The 16,900-nt window shown below is 38.8% G+C and overlaps 2 protein-coding genes and 1 long non-coding RNA gene across 14 annotated transcripts in view; 1 reads left to right on the top strand and 2 right to left on the bottom strand.

The window, feature by feature from the left end:
- Positions 1-2,082, top strand: part of LOC309497115 (NACHT, LRR and PYD domains-containing protein 3-like) — a 202,138-nt gene extending 200,056 nt beyond the window's left edge. For all 11 annotated transcript variants that reach the window (XM_082167321.1, XM_082167327.1, XM_082167322.1 and 8 more), the window contains one exon: positions 1-2,082. This exon is cut by the window's left edge and continues 1,519 nt beyond it. The gene's annotated coding sequence lies outside the window, so the exon portion shown is untranslated.
- Positions 1-16,900, bottom strand: part of LOC309497139 — a 549,185-nt gene that overhangs the window by 323,211 nt on the left and 209,074 nt on the right. The gene's annotated exons all lie outside the window — the stretch shown is intronic.
- Positions 9,566-16,312, bottom strand: LOC309496458 (uncharacterized protein; the record flags this gene model as incomplete). The annotated part of the gene is made up of 12 exons (XM_082166448.1): positions 15,962-16,312; positions 14,859-15,000; positions 14,462-14,681; positions 14,237-14,363; positions 13,656-13,954; positions 13,399-13,489; positions 13,055-13,171; positions 12,706-12,781; positions 12,379-12,630; positions 11,107-11,278; positions 10,818-10,966; positions 9,566-9,753 (listed from the first exon to the last, which is right to left on the bottom strand). Exons 1-12 carry the CDS (start codon positions 16,100-16,102, stop codon positions 9,566-9,568), a joined length of 1,974 nt encoding a protein of 657 aa, XP_082022574.1. The 5' UTR covers positions 16,103-16,312.

Raw genomic sequence — 16,900 nt, forward strand, 5'->3', positions numbered from 1 at the left:
TGTAAATTCATGTTATGTGATCAAAATTAGACATCACAGTGACAAGTGATTAAGAGCTGATCTTTGTCTGGTCTCTACCAAAGCAATTCACCAATGGTGATACAAAAAGGTAAACTGTTTTTAAACAGCTGACATGGAAAGAGACACGCAAGCTAATCCACCACGGCAAGGTGCCAGCTCGGCAATATATCCAGGATTAAATAATTTGAAGGTTTTAGCCATTGCATTGGATCTGTATATGAGGTCTAGGGGAGCGCGGGGCACAACGTAACACGGGGCTAGTTGTAACACTTGTTTTAAATACTTCCACACATGCTAGGATGACGAAACTTGGTGTATTTACTAGTTGCCATATCAACACTTTATCGAGAAAAAATTGCGCAAAAATTATTTATTTTTTTGGAAGATATCCATAGAAATGTATTAAACCATAGCAAAAGTAAATTTCTGACTTAAGTTAATTTTTCATCTCTATTTTTTGTGTTTAAAATAATATCAGATTTGTCTCATTTTAAATAATCTCCAATATGTTATTTAACAGTTGAGATAGTTCTTTAATGCTTCACTAACTAGCAGAAGACACTAGCCGGGTTTAAATCCCAGTAGTGCAGGCAGGGCATGTTGTAACACTTCGTTACAATGTGCCCCTATTAGAAATATGTTATTATATTCTATACTTTTATTAATTTTATTGAGAAAACGTGAGAAAAAGGTGAATAAAGACTGAGAGTCAATGTTCAGAAATTACTAATTATTTATTTGTTTTGAACTATGTTGTATAGCTGTGTTTTCCTGTGTTCGTAGTCAAAACTCAAAAATGAGTTTATATTTAATTATTAAAAATTGCCATTATTTTATATGAAAGAGTTTTTTAATTGTATTTTATTTAGAAATTATTTTAGTTTGTCTTGTATATTTTTTTTATTAGGTCAGATAACATTTTAAGCTGTCATATGTTATGTTACAATGTGCCCCTCACATGTTACAATGTACCCCACCTATGGGGCATGTTGTCACATTTCACTTCCATTCTTACGGGATATATCAAGAAAAAAGTATATACTGTATTAATAAAACAAAACAATTGTACTAGACGTGGGAAATTAATGTGGGAAAAAATAAATACTCTGAACCATAAGTAGATTTACACAAACTGAGAAAGTCAAAAAGCGTTTGCCCCCGCTCTCCCCTACTACTAACTTAAAAGATGTGTGCTAATAACTTTAAAAAATATTGCCTACTCTATTTCACTTAACTGACACAAAAAAGATTAAATCAATTGCAATTGTAGTAATCATGCTAATCGTGCTAATTTAAATCACAGTAGTTTTTCTTAAGACGTGGAACTTTATTTGAGGTCTACTACTAACTTAAAAGATGTGTGCTAATACCTTAAAAAAATATTGGCTACTCTATTTCACTTAACTGGCACAAAAAATATTAAATCGATTGACTAATTGTGGTAATCATGCTAATCGTGCTAATTTACGTTTTTCTTGTGAGGAAAACTCGGTCTACAATGTGATGTGTAGGCCTACCTACTAAACCACTTGCAAATAATCTAGCAGGACTCAACAGTTCTTACAATTAATATTTCTAGTCAAGGTGAGAGCATTTGGAGAGCAAAGAATTGACTGAGATTAGCTTTGGGTGGTATAAACTAGCCGTACAAGAGCACAGAGTTACAATGAAATAAATAGGATGAATTGCAGCTAGTTTAGATAACCAGCCTAAATGAAATTCTGTGGAAATGTACACATACTTTATTTCACAGAATCCTAACTCTAAATTCCTGCAGACTAAAATCTATTTTATGTTATATTTGCCTGTCTGAGTTATGTTTGCTTACTTGCAGTATTAGCCTACACTAATTTTACTGAGAGTAACAGTGAGAAACACATTCAACTGACTTTGCCTTTATCTCACTTGTAGTCAAGGGTAAAACATCCCACTAGTTCCCTAGATTTTAAAGAGAATAATATTCAACTGTGGCCACCACAAGATGAAACCTACTGACTGAATAAGGAGGAGTCACTGACAAACTACCAAGTAAAAATGATGCGTATTAGTATATGCACACAATTTAATATAAAGTACATAATTTCTGATAGACATCATAACCTCTTTTCCTTTTTGTTTAAAAATGACCTAGATTGATTAATGATCAAATGTGCAACTTTTTTAATTGTTAATGACTGTCGTCTATCCATTATGACATTATGAAATCCATATTTGGCGGCCATTTTCATTTTTTTTTAAAACATATCTTATATTTTAAAGTTTAAAGACCTTCTACGTGAAAGTGTGCTCATATTTACATGTATTTATGGTGAAATGTGTTATTGCATTTTATGTTTCTGCCAGCTTTTAATTAATTTTCCCATTACAAAATCCATATTTGGCGGCCATTTTGAAAAAATGTGAGCCTTCATACCAAATTTCATGCTTTTATCGCAAAGTGATCGATTCTGATGAAAATCTGCGCTTAGCCGCCCCACTATTAATCAGAATGGCTTTCTGTAACACAGATTAAGTATGGATTATTTACACCTGGACTATGGAGTCCTGAACTAAAATGAATAATGATTTTACAACAATAGTTGCAGTGTATTTCTTAATGACAATTTCTTAATAAACATGTTTATAAAAACAAGTCTCATTTCTAATGAACCAGATTCAAGGGTTTCTTATAAAAACCTTATAAAGTGTTTTTCTTACACAAAGTTACAATTATACTTAATACCCTATTATAAGCCTATAGACCATTTCAACGGCCTTTCGTCTGTTTAAGGAAGTGACGTATTTGGCCCTAGGACGTTTCCGGTTAGTTGTCGAGCGCATTCAAAACAATGGCGGGATGCGCTTGATGTACGGTGGGATTGCGATAATTTATTTAATCCTGCTATTTAGAATATCTAAATTAAAATTAGGTCCTTGTTGCTCGTTAGTTGGGTCCTCCTTCTGGCCCGAAACGAACTTTTTTTGGGAAATTAAAATGTTTAAATTCCTGAAAAACGCGCCTGGATTGCATCAGTGAAGCGAGAAGGCTAAATACGCAACTAACAATATACAGCACACATTTAGATTCTGGTAAGTAAAACTGTTCTCTGTTTATGTATGCTGCAGCATAATTTAAGATAGCTCTGTTCGTTATTGTTTACATATAAACCTAGCATTTTGACGCGTGTAATTTAGTGAAAATAGGCCAAGCTTTTATTTCCGTCTTTTCCCCTAAATGTTCTGTGGTCTGTAGTAGGAGTTAACATTTGTTGGCTAGCTGTCTAGTTGACAACTGCAGTAAGTAACACATTACAGTATACTGTACTGTACAGTAATGTATACTGTATAACAGTTACCTGAATGGTGTGCTGCAGTAGTTTACAAAAGGTAACGGTAAACATTTTTCATCACTTAAGCTTGGCTAATGTTAATTCCAACATTACCTATTCACCTTATTCCGCCCCGCCCACTTTTAATAATTCACGCTTCCGCATTTTGTCATCCGACTTCCGGTAAACTGACACGGCGCATCCGGTAGCTATTTCAGTAAATAGAAGATTGTTTATAGCTAGCTAAAACTTGACAAAATGACAAATAACATTAATTCTGTTTTAAATTGGGAGCACGGAGAAAACTTGCGACGATCAGATGGTCTCATATTGTCACATCCATCGTCATTGTTAACGGGGGTAGACGATATGAAGAAGTGGCCAGAGGTAACCTATGGGGACATATTTAACTACTTCCTCCTGTCAGAAAGAGTTGATGGAGTAGCCATGAAAAACTATAAAAGTACTGAGGCCTATCAGTATTTACACAGTGGGAAAGTGGGTCGTGTACTCTTACACCGTGAGGGTGACTTTGTATTTTTAAAAGCAAACGTGCCAGCCAGTCGAGCAGTCCACACCACTCTGCGTGGGTGCTAGTTAACAGCCTAGGATCAGTGGAGACTACTGGATGTTCGTGCATCGCTGGTTTGGGAAGGTCCTGTAGCCACGCAGCCTCTATATTATGGAAGGTAAGACTATATCACACTCATTATTAGTATTTATTAATCATGATAATATCTTGCAACGTTCGAGTTGTTAACATAAGTATGTTATAAATGTATATATTTAGGTATATTAACATAATGTTTGTGACATACACAGCTGATGATGACCTGATGACCACCGGCAGGCTAAGTATCTTGTCAAATCTCTTAATTGTACATTGGAGTAAGGTAAGTGAATGGAGTCCAGGTAAGTACAGTGCATGCATCATTATTTTGCAATTTGATTTTATGATGGCACATTTGACCAATTCCAAACCACATCAATCTTAACAACTACTATTAATTGTGTATTTTAGATGTGCATAAATATTAAGCAGGTTTTCTTTTTGCACATATGAATAGAATGTGTTTTTTATATCACTTATAAATAATTAAATAAGAAATTACTGCTAATTATTACGATTAATGTGATTTGGAATTGGTAAAATGTGCTAGGAAAAAAATATGCATGCACTGAAAATGGAAAAGGAAACGTAAAGTAGGCCTACATGTATAAGTGAACATTAAGTCTAATTACGCTATCACCTGATGTAAGGAATAAGGTAGGTTAACATTACGTGTAATAATAATGAATGATTTTTAAATAAGATAACTGTGAAAGTTTTGAAATATCTTTTAAGTATTCAAGCTCATCAGTGCATATGTTTGGTCTCAGGTGGAAAATGCTGTGTCCAGTGGGCTCACTGGCATTGCCTGCACAGATGAGCAGCGGCTCTGGAATGTGGGGACCCAGAGGAACCTCTGCCCGAAGCGGTTAACGGACATCACCTTTTCACACCACCGTCCAACAATGTCCCTCTGCCTCCCACTCCTTAATTTTGCTCCCAGGGTGAGCTGAGAGAGGGTCTCAAGCATCTTCAATGGTCCACGGGGCTTCTATGTGCAAGTGCAGCTTGGAATGTTCTGTACAGGGCTGAGGGCCTGTAAGCTGCTCATCTGGGCTCCATCACAGCAAGTTCTGCTACAAGTCCCATACAATGAGCAATTCTGTGCCAAGACTGTAGATAGACTGAAAGCATTTTATTTTAAGTATATGCTCCCTCATGTGTCAGATGAGTTTCAGGCAGGCCGTCTTTTGCTATCCACAAGATACATGCAGCTTTGTAAATAAGCAGGAATGCAAATAATTAGGGTTAAAGGAATAGTTCACTTTAAAAATTAAATTTGACTTATATATACTAATATATAATATATAATAATACTTATATTTCATATATTTTTGTTATATTTCAGAATATATTTAAATGTATTTGGAATATATGCCACATATATTTTTGACACTTTTGGGGATCCATACAGAAAAAAATACATTGAAATATATTCTGAAATATAACAAAAATATATGAAATATAAGGATGACATATATTTATTGGGCCAATTTCAAATATTTGCATATATTCCAAAATATATCCTGAAAATATATTTCTTTTGTGTATGGGTTAACAACGGAAATCCTGGATCAATAACAGCAATGGCCTGTTTCTTTTCACATTACAAGCTTTTCGTATGATGTAGAATTACATTTGAAACGTGGAAATGGGCAATATGCTACAGATGACTCACTGCTCAGCCTAACCAAGGATGTTAAATCTGAGATTCTTGACAAACTCGCCACTGCAATCTATTCTTACAAGGCGTATCCATCCAATGAGGAGTTCGAGTCTGTTTCAAGGGCTCAAATGATCATTCTAGAAGAAAATTTCACATGGCACTTAGAGGCTTTTTCATCTGAACTCTTCATATATCTATTTATTTTTACTGATTTTCTTGGACACATTTATTTAAATAAAATGACACCACTGCAGCCTTAGTGGCTCAGAGGAGGGGAGTTAATGGAGACTAGGGATGTGCGAGAATAGTTGATTAAACGATACTGCTGCTACTAGTCGACTTAGTCGTTTACAAATTATGATGCTTTTTTCCCCCACTTTTTTCACGTTTTGCTTTATGTTTTTACAAAGACGTTTCAATTACCGTCATGTTAATGTTACATCTTGAAATTAATACATTAAGTGTAGCCTACATCTGGAGCGGCAAATAAAATCATTTAATTTTACATTAGGTTTTTGCATGCGTTTGTTTTCTCTGTGGCGCTCGCGATTTCTTCTATGTCATGTCAAACTGGTATAACACATAAGCTAGCTTAGACTTGTTATACTACTGGTTATGAGGGACAACACGTATGACATTTTATATTGGATTAAAGGAGACACATGATATGTTACAATGGACTGTTACAGCAAACATTCATTATGAATGAAACTTACGTGACACTTGAACAGTTTTTATATCAACATTCTAACGAAGAAAATACGGCTAATGTAGTTCACCTACATTACACCTCATGTTCACCTAACTTTTCATACACGAGAAGCATGTTCAAACCAGGACACACAAGCGGTTGCCGTGAACACAGAGTGATTAAAGTGGGTCACCACGTCACTGCAGATATTGCACTTTGCATTCCCTGGTGTTGGCTCAGTAAAGTATTCCCACAGGGGATTTGTTTTCTGTCCAGCCATCTAGCAGAATGAAAAAACAAACAAAAAAACATTTTATATTAAACTGTTATGTGCAATTACATACATTTTATGTACAATACATAGTTAAATATAAATCTCACATAGTTTATTTACACTATTTACTTTAAACAGGTAGTTTTACTTTTAAATATATTTAAATAATAATGATTTATTTTAACCCTATTTTATTATTTTAACCTAACCCTAACCCTATTGTTGTATTGTTTCATATTTTTGCCATGGGCCTATTGATTTGAAAATGAAAGTTGTTTTACTATTGCCTAATGATGGTTTATTGGAGCAATCTTTACTTTGTTAACTCTGCTGCAGACCAGTGTGTGCGCTATTACTGGTCTCTGCTTAGTTTCTTTACTTGGCCTTCTTACGGAGATGCCTTGGCATAAGAAGGCTGGGGCTGCTGAGCCTGAATCTGAGTTTTTGTGATAATGTTTGTTTGTGTTTGTGTATTTTTATGTGTTTTTGTTGTTATATTACTAGCATTCTTTTACAACCCTATTAGATCATACTAAAAATCATTCATATCAGAAGTCTGTTGCCAAAAATTGATTTATTTTGTGCATGGGTAGTTCAGCATAATCCTAATATTACTACACTCTCTGAAACATGGCTTAAAGCCCATGGTGCAGGTTAAACACCACTGTCGATTAATGGGTACATAAAGCAGTCAAGATATGTATATAAAGTTAGAAATGTCTCCAAAATGGTGTTAAAGTCCAGTTTTTGTAGTTTTTGGTTAGTAACGGTTATTTTTTACGCAATTCGGCGATGACGTCACATGAGGCAGCCGTGGTGGAACGTAGCCTCCTCAGCCTTGCTCAGCTACTAGAACTATTTCTAACACTGACTATGGCGTCTAACTGGGATGAGGAAGAGGTGGCAAGACCCACAATTAACATTTATGATGGCCCACAGCCATATAATTTCGAACCGTTTAGACGTGAGAGGGCGAATGAGGAAATACCGAGAGCCGATGGCCGTCAAAGACAAATAAATGCATGGTTAGAGGAGAATGACTGGAGAGTTGGTGAAGTGTCCTGGTGAGTTGCTACCATTTAGAAACCCAGCAATGACTGCTGGAGATAGTAGTCTATGAACAGCAGTGCATACAACAAAAATCTTTTTTGCGTTCAGTGAATAGCATCGAGTGAATGTCAACGTTTTCTTTATATCTAACGTTATGAGAGTGATTATGTCGTTGGCTCAGATAAGTAAACTTAGTCAGACGATCTATAAATAGAAGGCATATTACATTTAATAATCACCTAGTGTTTATTTATAAGCTTTTACCTCTTTCTCCGGTGAAAATGTTGTTTGCAAACGTAGCCGACGCCGAGTAGGCTGGTCATGTCTTCAGTGTGATTATTGTTGATAGTGCTAACTAGTTTTCCTCGTGATTGATTGTCATTGACATCGTCAGGCTTACCGGGAGAGGGAGTGAGTAGTAAGCGTCTGTGTCGCTGTGTTTGTCAGGTGTCTGTGTGGGCGGTGTCGTCCCATGGAAACGGTGGTGGAGAGCTTGTGTTGTAGGGAGGTGAGCGCGTTTTGGTCGCTGGTCGAGGACCTCACCCCGCGGCCAGCAGATGTAACGTGCCTAACGCAGCATCCTGGATTTGAGGCATGCTGCCTGAATCCGTTTGTGCTACACATAGCATACTCACACTTCAGGCAGGATCATGGTCCCCTTCAAGCCAGCACGCACGAGTATGTTCATGGTTTATGTTTACTTTATCAATCTTTTTACACTGAGTCCTTTGAACAACAGCTAATTGGTGTCAGGAGATGTGTTGCATACACAATAAACATGCATAAGAGACAGGCTTAAAATGACGTTTACAACTTAGAGTTTTAAACTTAAGAATCTTTCCTACTTATTCCTAGGCAATACCGGTACACTGCGTACAGACAGGCTATACGCTGGGCTTATGGAGTTTTAGGCAGGAGTATAAGGAAGCCTATACCCTCTTGTGTGGTTTCAACCATCAGACAAAAATTCCAAAGTGGTGACCAGACCTATCAGGGCTTTCAATGGCCTCGTTTGGATGAAAATGAATAAAAATAATTGCTTATTCTGTTGTGATCACCCAATTACCCTTAAAGTGTTATAAAGTACACAGAACACATGAATTTTGATAAGAAAAAACTGTTTATTGGCATTTCTTGTAATGGTTACTGAACATTTAAACATTTACTGAACAAAGACACAGGTTGGAAGTAAACAAATCTATATAAAAAAAATGGTTAGGCACAAAACCTACAAGGAACACTGATGAAGGGCTAGACCTGAAACGTTTGCACATTATTTCTTTTGCCTGCAATATTGTGGTCTTACCTGAGGGTCAACTGATCTTTCCCTTTCCCTTTCACTCTCTCTCTCTCTCACACACACACACACACACACACACACACACACACACACACACACACACACACACACACACACACACACACACACACACACACACACACACAGTGATGCATGCAAAAGCACATCAAGCAGACACACAGTGAGACCGCCCCCCCCACCACCACCACCACCACCACCACACACACACACACACACACACACAGTGATGCATGCAAAAGCACATCAAGCAGACACACAGTGAGCCCAGACAACACCGCACACAGGTTGACAAGGCACAGGTAAAATGATTGGTAAATTATTTTTAATTACATACAACAAATTCCATGCAAATAACAGACCGAGGAGCAGACATGCAGCATGCAGGACCCCTTGAATGGGGTACAGCGACAATTATTGCCACTTACAAAGAGGAAAAAAAGTAATTTTGTGCAAAGTAAAATCAAAGCAACAGCACACAAAGAAAAAACAAAACATGCAGCATGCAGGAAACCACCACCAAATGAGAGGACAGGGACAGAAGGAAAAAAAGATAAATACTTACCAATGATAAATACAAATCATTGGACTTGTCTGTAAAAAAAAAAAAAAAAAAAAAAAGTGAAATTAGTTTTTTTTGTAGCGTGACTGCCGGGCTAGGTAGAGGCTGACGGCCTCCTCCTTAGGAACCTGTTCGAAGGATTTGGCGATGGGGGCGGGTGCATCGGAGGACAAATTGGCGCTAACCTCTCGAAGAGCTGCAGGTGATTTGGTGTAGCTTTCCCGAAGGGCCTTCATCAATGATGTTGCATAACCTGTAGACATAATAATAATAATAATAATAAGACTGTATAAAGATCATTGCCACTGATCACAGATGTCTCGTGCAGTATAGCTTTAATTCTCTGCCCGAGCCAGGACTCGACCCGGTCCGCGGGCCGATATTTCCCGCCACTGTCCTCGGGCCGGGTCGGGTCGTGCCCTTGATAAAGCACGTCACGTATCATGCGCAGCGTCTAGTCCACTCGCACTCGCAGTCTCGCACGCGTGATGCATCACACCTGCTGTGCGTGCTGTAGGCTATTCTGTTGCTGTTTTAAGTGCGACATGGATCTTGAAGAAGCAAAGAAAAAAATTAAAACAGGAGAATTAACTTTGAGCAAGTTTGGAGGAAAATCGGAGGTATGGACACATTTTAAACTAGTCGTGGGGAGTGACAACATAATGTGTTGGCTTTGTCTCGTGCATTAAATGCACACCTATGACAGCAAAACAAAAACAAAAAACGGGGACTTCCATGATGAACAGACAAGCAGTCTTGCCATGACAGAAATTATTATAGTAGTTAGCCTCAGGCCTCAATATCCGCTTTTGTTACTTTTCCGATCCATTCAACTATTTCTGAATAAACAAACAACGCAGTTTGTGCTTCTTCCTTGTCGCATTAGGTCTATTCATTAAGATAATAATTAATGAATGCACGCACAATTATGAACTTGATAAATGTTACAGATATGTTTTACTACAAACAAATGCCTTTCAACTTACATGTGCAAAATTCAGAATTAAATGAATGTGCTGCAATTTGTACAAAAAGAGAGTCTGTAGTACGTGTTTTAGCCATTAAATAAACACATAGTTTCAAGTTTGTTAAGTTTTGTTTTGAAGAAAGCTTTACTTTAAAGTGAATTTCGTTTACGTATAAATTGTGTCTTAATTTTAATACATTTTCCATCAACCAATTGCCTGGTTTTAATACATAAAAAGCAATATAGCAGATATTATAATCATGACGAAGTCGCCGGCGCGCCACGGTCACACTATTTGAAACTCGTAAAACACGCTGTCAAATATGATAGACCTGCATGACACTGCTTACCGTATGAGGCTGCCTCTTTGATGGGACGCACCACATGGGCACCTTTTCTGAAGCGCGGATACCGCACGCAGTACTTCTCCGTCCCATCACTTCTCCGTGCTGTCTCGCGGTTGGCATTGTAATTGTAATGCAGCGCCGCTAAGAGAAGCCTACAAAATAACACATTTGAGAACATTTTTGAAACTTGGTGTATGTATGACAAAATACTACAATAGGCATGATAATAGGTACTATTATTACTATAAAAGGCATAATAATTGTCAGTATTATTCCATTGGATAGCACTGACCTGCTATACATGCCAAGGTATGAAAACCCTGTGTGCTTGGGCGCGAAGTGTAAGATGAGGGAGTGGTAAGCCTCAAGGGAGAAGGTCTGATGCTGTGGAGACAGCTGTCGAACATCTTTTAGTAGGGCAGTCCTCGTGATTATGTTCTCCAACTTTACTGCTGCCAATGAGCCTGCAAAGACCAAGACAGGTAGGCAGACAGACACACAGATGGAAAACGTACAAATAGACAAGAAGTAGGGCTTGCATAGACTAGTCGAGTAGTCGATAGATCGACTACTTCAACCACTAGTCGACGCTGTCGGAAACAATCGACTACTCGAGCGTCCATCAACCATAAATGAATGAAAAATGGCGCACGTCACCAACAGACACCACACGTCAGATGTGTGGAAGTATTTCATCAAGGATGACAAAAATATTGTAATTGACCAACTCTGCAAGAGGCCGTTCACATATTGCGTCTAAAAACCATGCTAAAAACGTGTGGAAAGCGCGCGCGGCCGTGCCGCTGTCTCCTACAAGCGCTTGCGCTCCCATGGCGTCTGTCGTTGCAATGCAACCAAACTGCGCTCTCCATGATGACGACGAAGAAGTATCATTCAGCAAAAGATTAATTGATTTCTAGCCCTTGCATTAGCTTTACTACTAGATATATTTCTGGAGATGAGAAGGAAAAACCCGCCTGGAAAAACTAGCGCACCATGTTGCTTTCATTATGATCGCGCGCCTACATTTGAAATAACGACCTTGAGCGCGGAAAAGACGCGATATGTGAACGGCCCCTCGAAGCAGACGTCTGAAATGAAAGGCAATAACGGCTATTTATTTGGCTTTAGACTGTTACATTAAAATGTAATAAAATGTCATAATTATAATGTTTTGAGAGTTTACTTATGTAATTGTTGCATTAGGCTATGAATTAATAAATGTTTATTGATAAGATCTAGCTATTTCATGTCTTTTCATTTACAGTAGCATGAACGACGAGTAGTCGAGTAACTCGAGTATTGTTTTGATAAGAAATCGACTAGCAGAAATCAGTAGTCGTGCAACCCCTAACAAGAAGATAGACATTTTTTTTTTTAATGGAAACACATGAAATTGTCCTGCATATGAATTATAGCAAACAGAATGTTATGAGATTGCCAGGAAATGAAAAAATAATTTCATCACAAAGGTCACATGTCAAAGCATCCAGACATTCACTCAGACAGCAAATACAACAAAACTGTAGAGCGTGCATAATACCACATACTGTGTGTACTGTACCTGGGTCCAGCCACTCTTTGTTGCGCTGATCCCCGTCTAGAGGGCCATGGGCACAACTGGAGAAGGCAGGGGTGTCATGGTCATGGATGTCCTGGATGTGGTTGACTAAACTTTTCCATTTGGCCTCCATGACCGCTGGGTTGCCATCTGGGGTTGAGGCTGCAGTCCAATAGAGGTGATTCACTATAGCAGGCCTCCACAACTGTAGTTGGTCACACTCTTTCGAAGCTGCATCCAATGCCTTCCCCAGACCTGTTTTAGAACAAATGGTATTAATTGATATGCACTAACAAAAACTGCTTCAAGGTTCCAACAATGGATACATACTTTTGGCAATGTGCCACACATCAAAATAATGCTGTGTCCCTTCAGGGCTTAGCTCCTCTCTCACCCATTTGGCAACCTAAGGAGAAATAAACAAACTTTTGTGGATGATTGACCTGTGTGGCCCTCAGTGCATCAGCAAACCACAAACATCCAGCTTCAGTGCAATTCAGATATTTACATTCTATACTGCATTTTTATTGTAAATACCCGTCATCGCCAGGTATTTACAATAAAAATTCAGATATTTACATTCTATACTGCATTTTTATTGTAAATACCCGTCATCGCCAGGTATTTACAATAAAAATTCAGATATTTACATTCTATACTGCATTTTTATTGTAAATACCTGGCGATGACGGTCCGTGATCAGCATTGCCAAATGCAGGTCCTTTCCCCTCAGCAGGCTAACACTGCGCTTAAGCCCTTCAAGCTCACACCATGAGCTGTTGGGAACCTCTGAGCTCTGCAACATGACATAACAGTGTAAGTGTAGAATGCTGGTGTTGTTGAAGGAGGCGTCAATGAACCGACGCATTGCTGGTCCAGGCATTATGATACACTGTACTCTAGTTAGGCAATACACAATAAAGCTCTATGCATCGTTGTACTAGTGGAAAGATGTTATATTAAGATACAATCAGTTTACCAAATTGCAGAGTTCATTTCTTTGTCTAATAACATCAGGTTTACCTGAACAAGCTGAACATCCACCACCTTGTTCACTCTGTCCTCTATCAGAGAGTAGGATCCATACTTTGCGCAGTGCCCAGGAGAATCTGACCTGGAATTAATTACAAATTTGAATTATGTTTCAAGTTTTTAATAACCAAGGTCTGTAAAGACAATCCACCATGTCATCTGAAAATGCCAACTAAAGCCACCCTACATGATAACAACTAACAAAATCAAAACGTGCAACTGGTCTATGAGCTCTCACACTGGTTTACCTGCAGTCACCAGCAAGAACTAGCCCACCATCCATTGCCCGTAGGTCACTAAAATTCTTTGCTTGATCGTTTTGCCAGGCCTGAACGATTACAGGGCTGGTGTAGCGGCGCTGATGGCGAAAGAAACTGCTCGCACTGATGCACTGCAGGCCAAACAGAGTCAACATTCTTAATGTCTGGGTGGCCAAACATCCAGTGAAATGAATGGCCCCACTTAACAGGAGGTTGCAGGTCGGCATGTTCCTGTGGAGCATTGGCTGGTTTTGCCAGAAACGGTTGTAGCCACATGATGCACAGTCCTAGATATGTAGAAAAAAAAAAAAGTAATCAACAGTATATCAGGATTCAATATAGATTAAGTACTGTACATTACTGGTCAAAGGTTTCATGTTTTCAATGAAACACACATGACCAATACAGTATAACACTCAAATATGATGCCATCACAAACCAACAGACTAAACCCAGCCTGGTACATACATTGTAAATTAACTGGCAAGACAGTCAGAGCTATCAGATTGCAATTAGATATTCTGATTTATTATATAATCAGATGGCCTGCTGCGTAAACAAAACCGTACCTGCTTGATCTTAACAAAAGTTCCTTCCTGCTGCACGATGCTACTATCTGACCTCTCACAACAGGCCGGACAGATGGCAAAAAGGGCCATCAGCTCCTCTTGGCATACAATGAATTTGTCAATGGCACTACAACAACAAAAAAATGGGGGGGGGTCATTCAAACTACAGTACACAAAAAAAAAAGAGCATTCAAAATGGTATATGTTGGTTTTAAATTATCTCACTTGTGGTGGGGGTCACAAGTGTAAGGTGGCTCCTCATCAAACAAGTCCTCATCCTCCTCATGCATCGGCTCTTCGGGCGCCCATGATAATTCACTGATGACAGAGGCATTATCATCTTCATCTGTGTGTTCTGGACTAGCGAGGGGAGTGGAGGTTTGTGGGCTAAATGACGTCTGTGTGCCCACACTGACCATCTTGGGCTTCAGGTTAACCTGCACAGCTGTGGAGAGGCAGTAAACATACCCAAACATGTGACAATTATGGCAAATCTAAGCGGCTATGTTTTGGTGTAGGCTATGTATTAATTTAATCAATGTGTATGAAAAATGTCCTGCTTGCATAGATACTGGCAATGTTTTAGACAGAATATCTACCCCTTAAAATACCCAAGATTTACCGTGAGACCATCGGGGGGGCTTCAGATAACACTGTGTCTCAGCGTCAGAAGTGGAGGAGGGCAATGGCTGATCCCCAGTATCGACACTCTCCACAGTGTCTACACTGTCCACGGTCTCCTGCTGTGAGACGTCTGTCAACATCTTGCGAAAACAAATATAAAAAAGGGTCAGCGAAATGCAAGGGTGTAGTGGTGAAATAAAAGGTGGGTACACTATGAATACTTAGATCAGTGATTCACAACCAAGGGTACACAAGCACATTGAAGGGGTACATGGAAACATTTAATCATTTATTTTCAACTTGGAAGTACTAAGAATTATTTACTTAGCATCTTTGAAATGCCAAGACGATAAGTAAATATTCCCAGTCATTTCATAAGTTCATCAATAAAATGGGACGTGTGTGCTACAACTAGTTTCCCAGTGGAAACAATAACCTATGGCACAGCTGTACCAAAATCAAAACAGTGTGAGTGGGTGAGAAAAAGGCTAAGAGGGTACACAAGAGAAAAAACTTAGATTACAGTACAGTGGACCCTGATATGCGCTACTCAATGTTTTAAAAAATACATAAAAGACATTCAGAACATATTTGATGATGTTGAAGTTTACTGTTAAATGTTTACACCAATACTAGTGGTAATAAATGTCTAGAGTACATGTGGTGCATAAACTCTATGAGGTAGTGAATTTACTGAGAGGTAGCTAAACTCTGAAGTGAGAAGTGGATAAACTGTTTCTGACATTTCAACGGTGGGTAAACTGCGTTTACTTGCGTTTAGCCTCCACTACAGCCCTGGCGGTCACGGTCAAATATATGTGAAAGAGAACCGTAGCAGACTAACACAAAACGCAAACACACTATTGTGAAAGCCGCTTGATGATCATCACCACTGATCCAAACACTAGCCATGAAGCTTTCATGACGATATGGACATTTACTACAGGGCAATTTGGTTTTGGCTCATATTCGTGAATCACGAAATATGCTCTTCTAACGTCTGAGTGATCTTGTTTGTAGTGGAGGCTGTGTCAAAGGGAACATACACACAGAGCTAGCTAACACGCAACTTGTAAACATTAACGTTAGCATGATGCTTACCGTGGCAATAGCTCGCTTGCGGCAGACGGTGGTGTCTCTTGACCTCGGGACAGGGCAAGCAGAGAGGTTTGGATTCACAGACGGCACGGCGGTAGGAATTAACTTTGCCATCCTCTCACTCTTTAAACCAAGTGCGACCATCTTGGCATCCCCTGAGTGGTAATCCTCCTCCTTGAAATGCGCGCTGCATATTCTCGAGTAGGCGGTGACAGAGCTAGCTGAAAAATCTGCCCGCCTAATCTTGACAAATTGCACCCAGCTTCGGAAGATCCCTTTGTCCTTAGGGAAACAATGGACCCTATGTCCAGTTTTGCTGGAGTTCTTGCACCCGGCACAAACACAGTGGTACACCATTTTATCTATTTATTATCTAACGTTACTATTTCTCTAAGCTATCTGTTATGCTATGCTATGCTATCTCTCACTATCTATCTATTTTATGTTATGTTATGCTATGTTATTCTATCTATCTATCTATCTATCTATCTATCTATCTATCTATCTGTCTATTTACTTATATATCTGACACTGTCACTCTTTCACTAGCTGCTAACTTACTCTCACTACTCGTCTCACTCTCTCTCAACGGTATCAAGGCGGGCTTTCGTCTGCTAGCTAGTGCCTCATGTGACGTCATGGAATGCATGCGGGAGAAATAAGAATCATCGCTAACCGCTAAAATATCACCTACTTTTCCTTATTATATTTCTTTTTTGTAATACCCTACAACATCAAATACAATGGATAACTGTTTAAATGTTTATTACCAACTAGAAAAGTGTCAAAAAAAAAAAAAAAAAAAAACCTGCACCATGGCCTTTAAGTGAGGGAGACATGGAAAATGTGCAGTGGTGAGGGGTCACCAGGACAGGGTTGAGAAACACTGAAGCACAGAAAGGAACATGATAAAGAAGAACAAAACACTTTTTATGTAACATA

The sequence above is a fragment of the Leuciscus leuciscus genome (assembly GCF_965113295.1).
Source record: "Leuciscus leuciscus genome assembly, chromosome: 4".
NCBI classification, from domain to species: domain Eukaryota; kingdom Metazoa; phylum Chordata; class Actinopteri; order Cypriniformes; family Leuciscidae; genus Leuciscus; species Leuciscus leuciscus.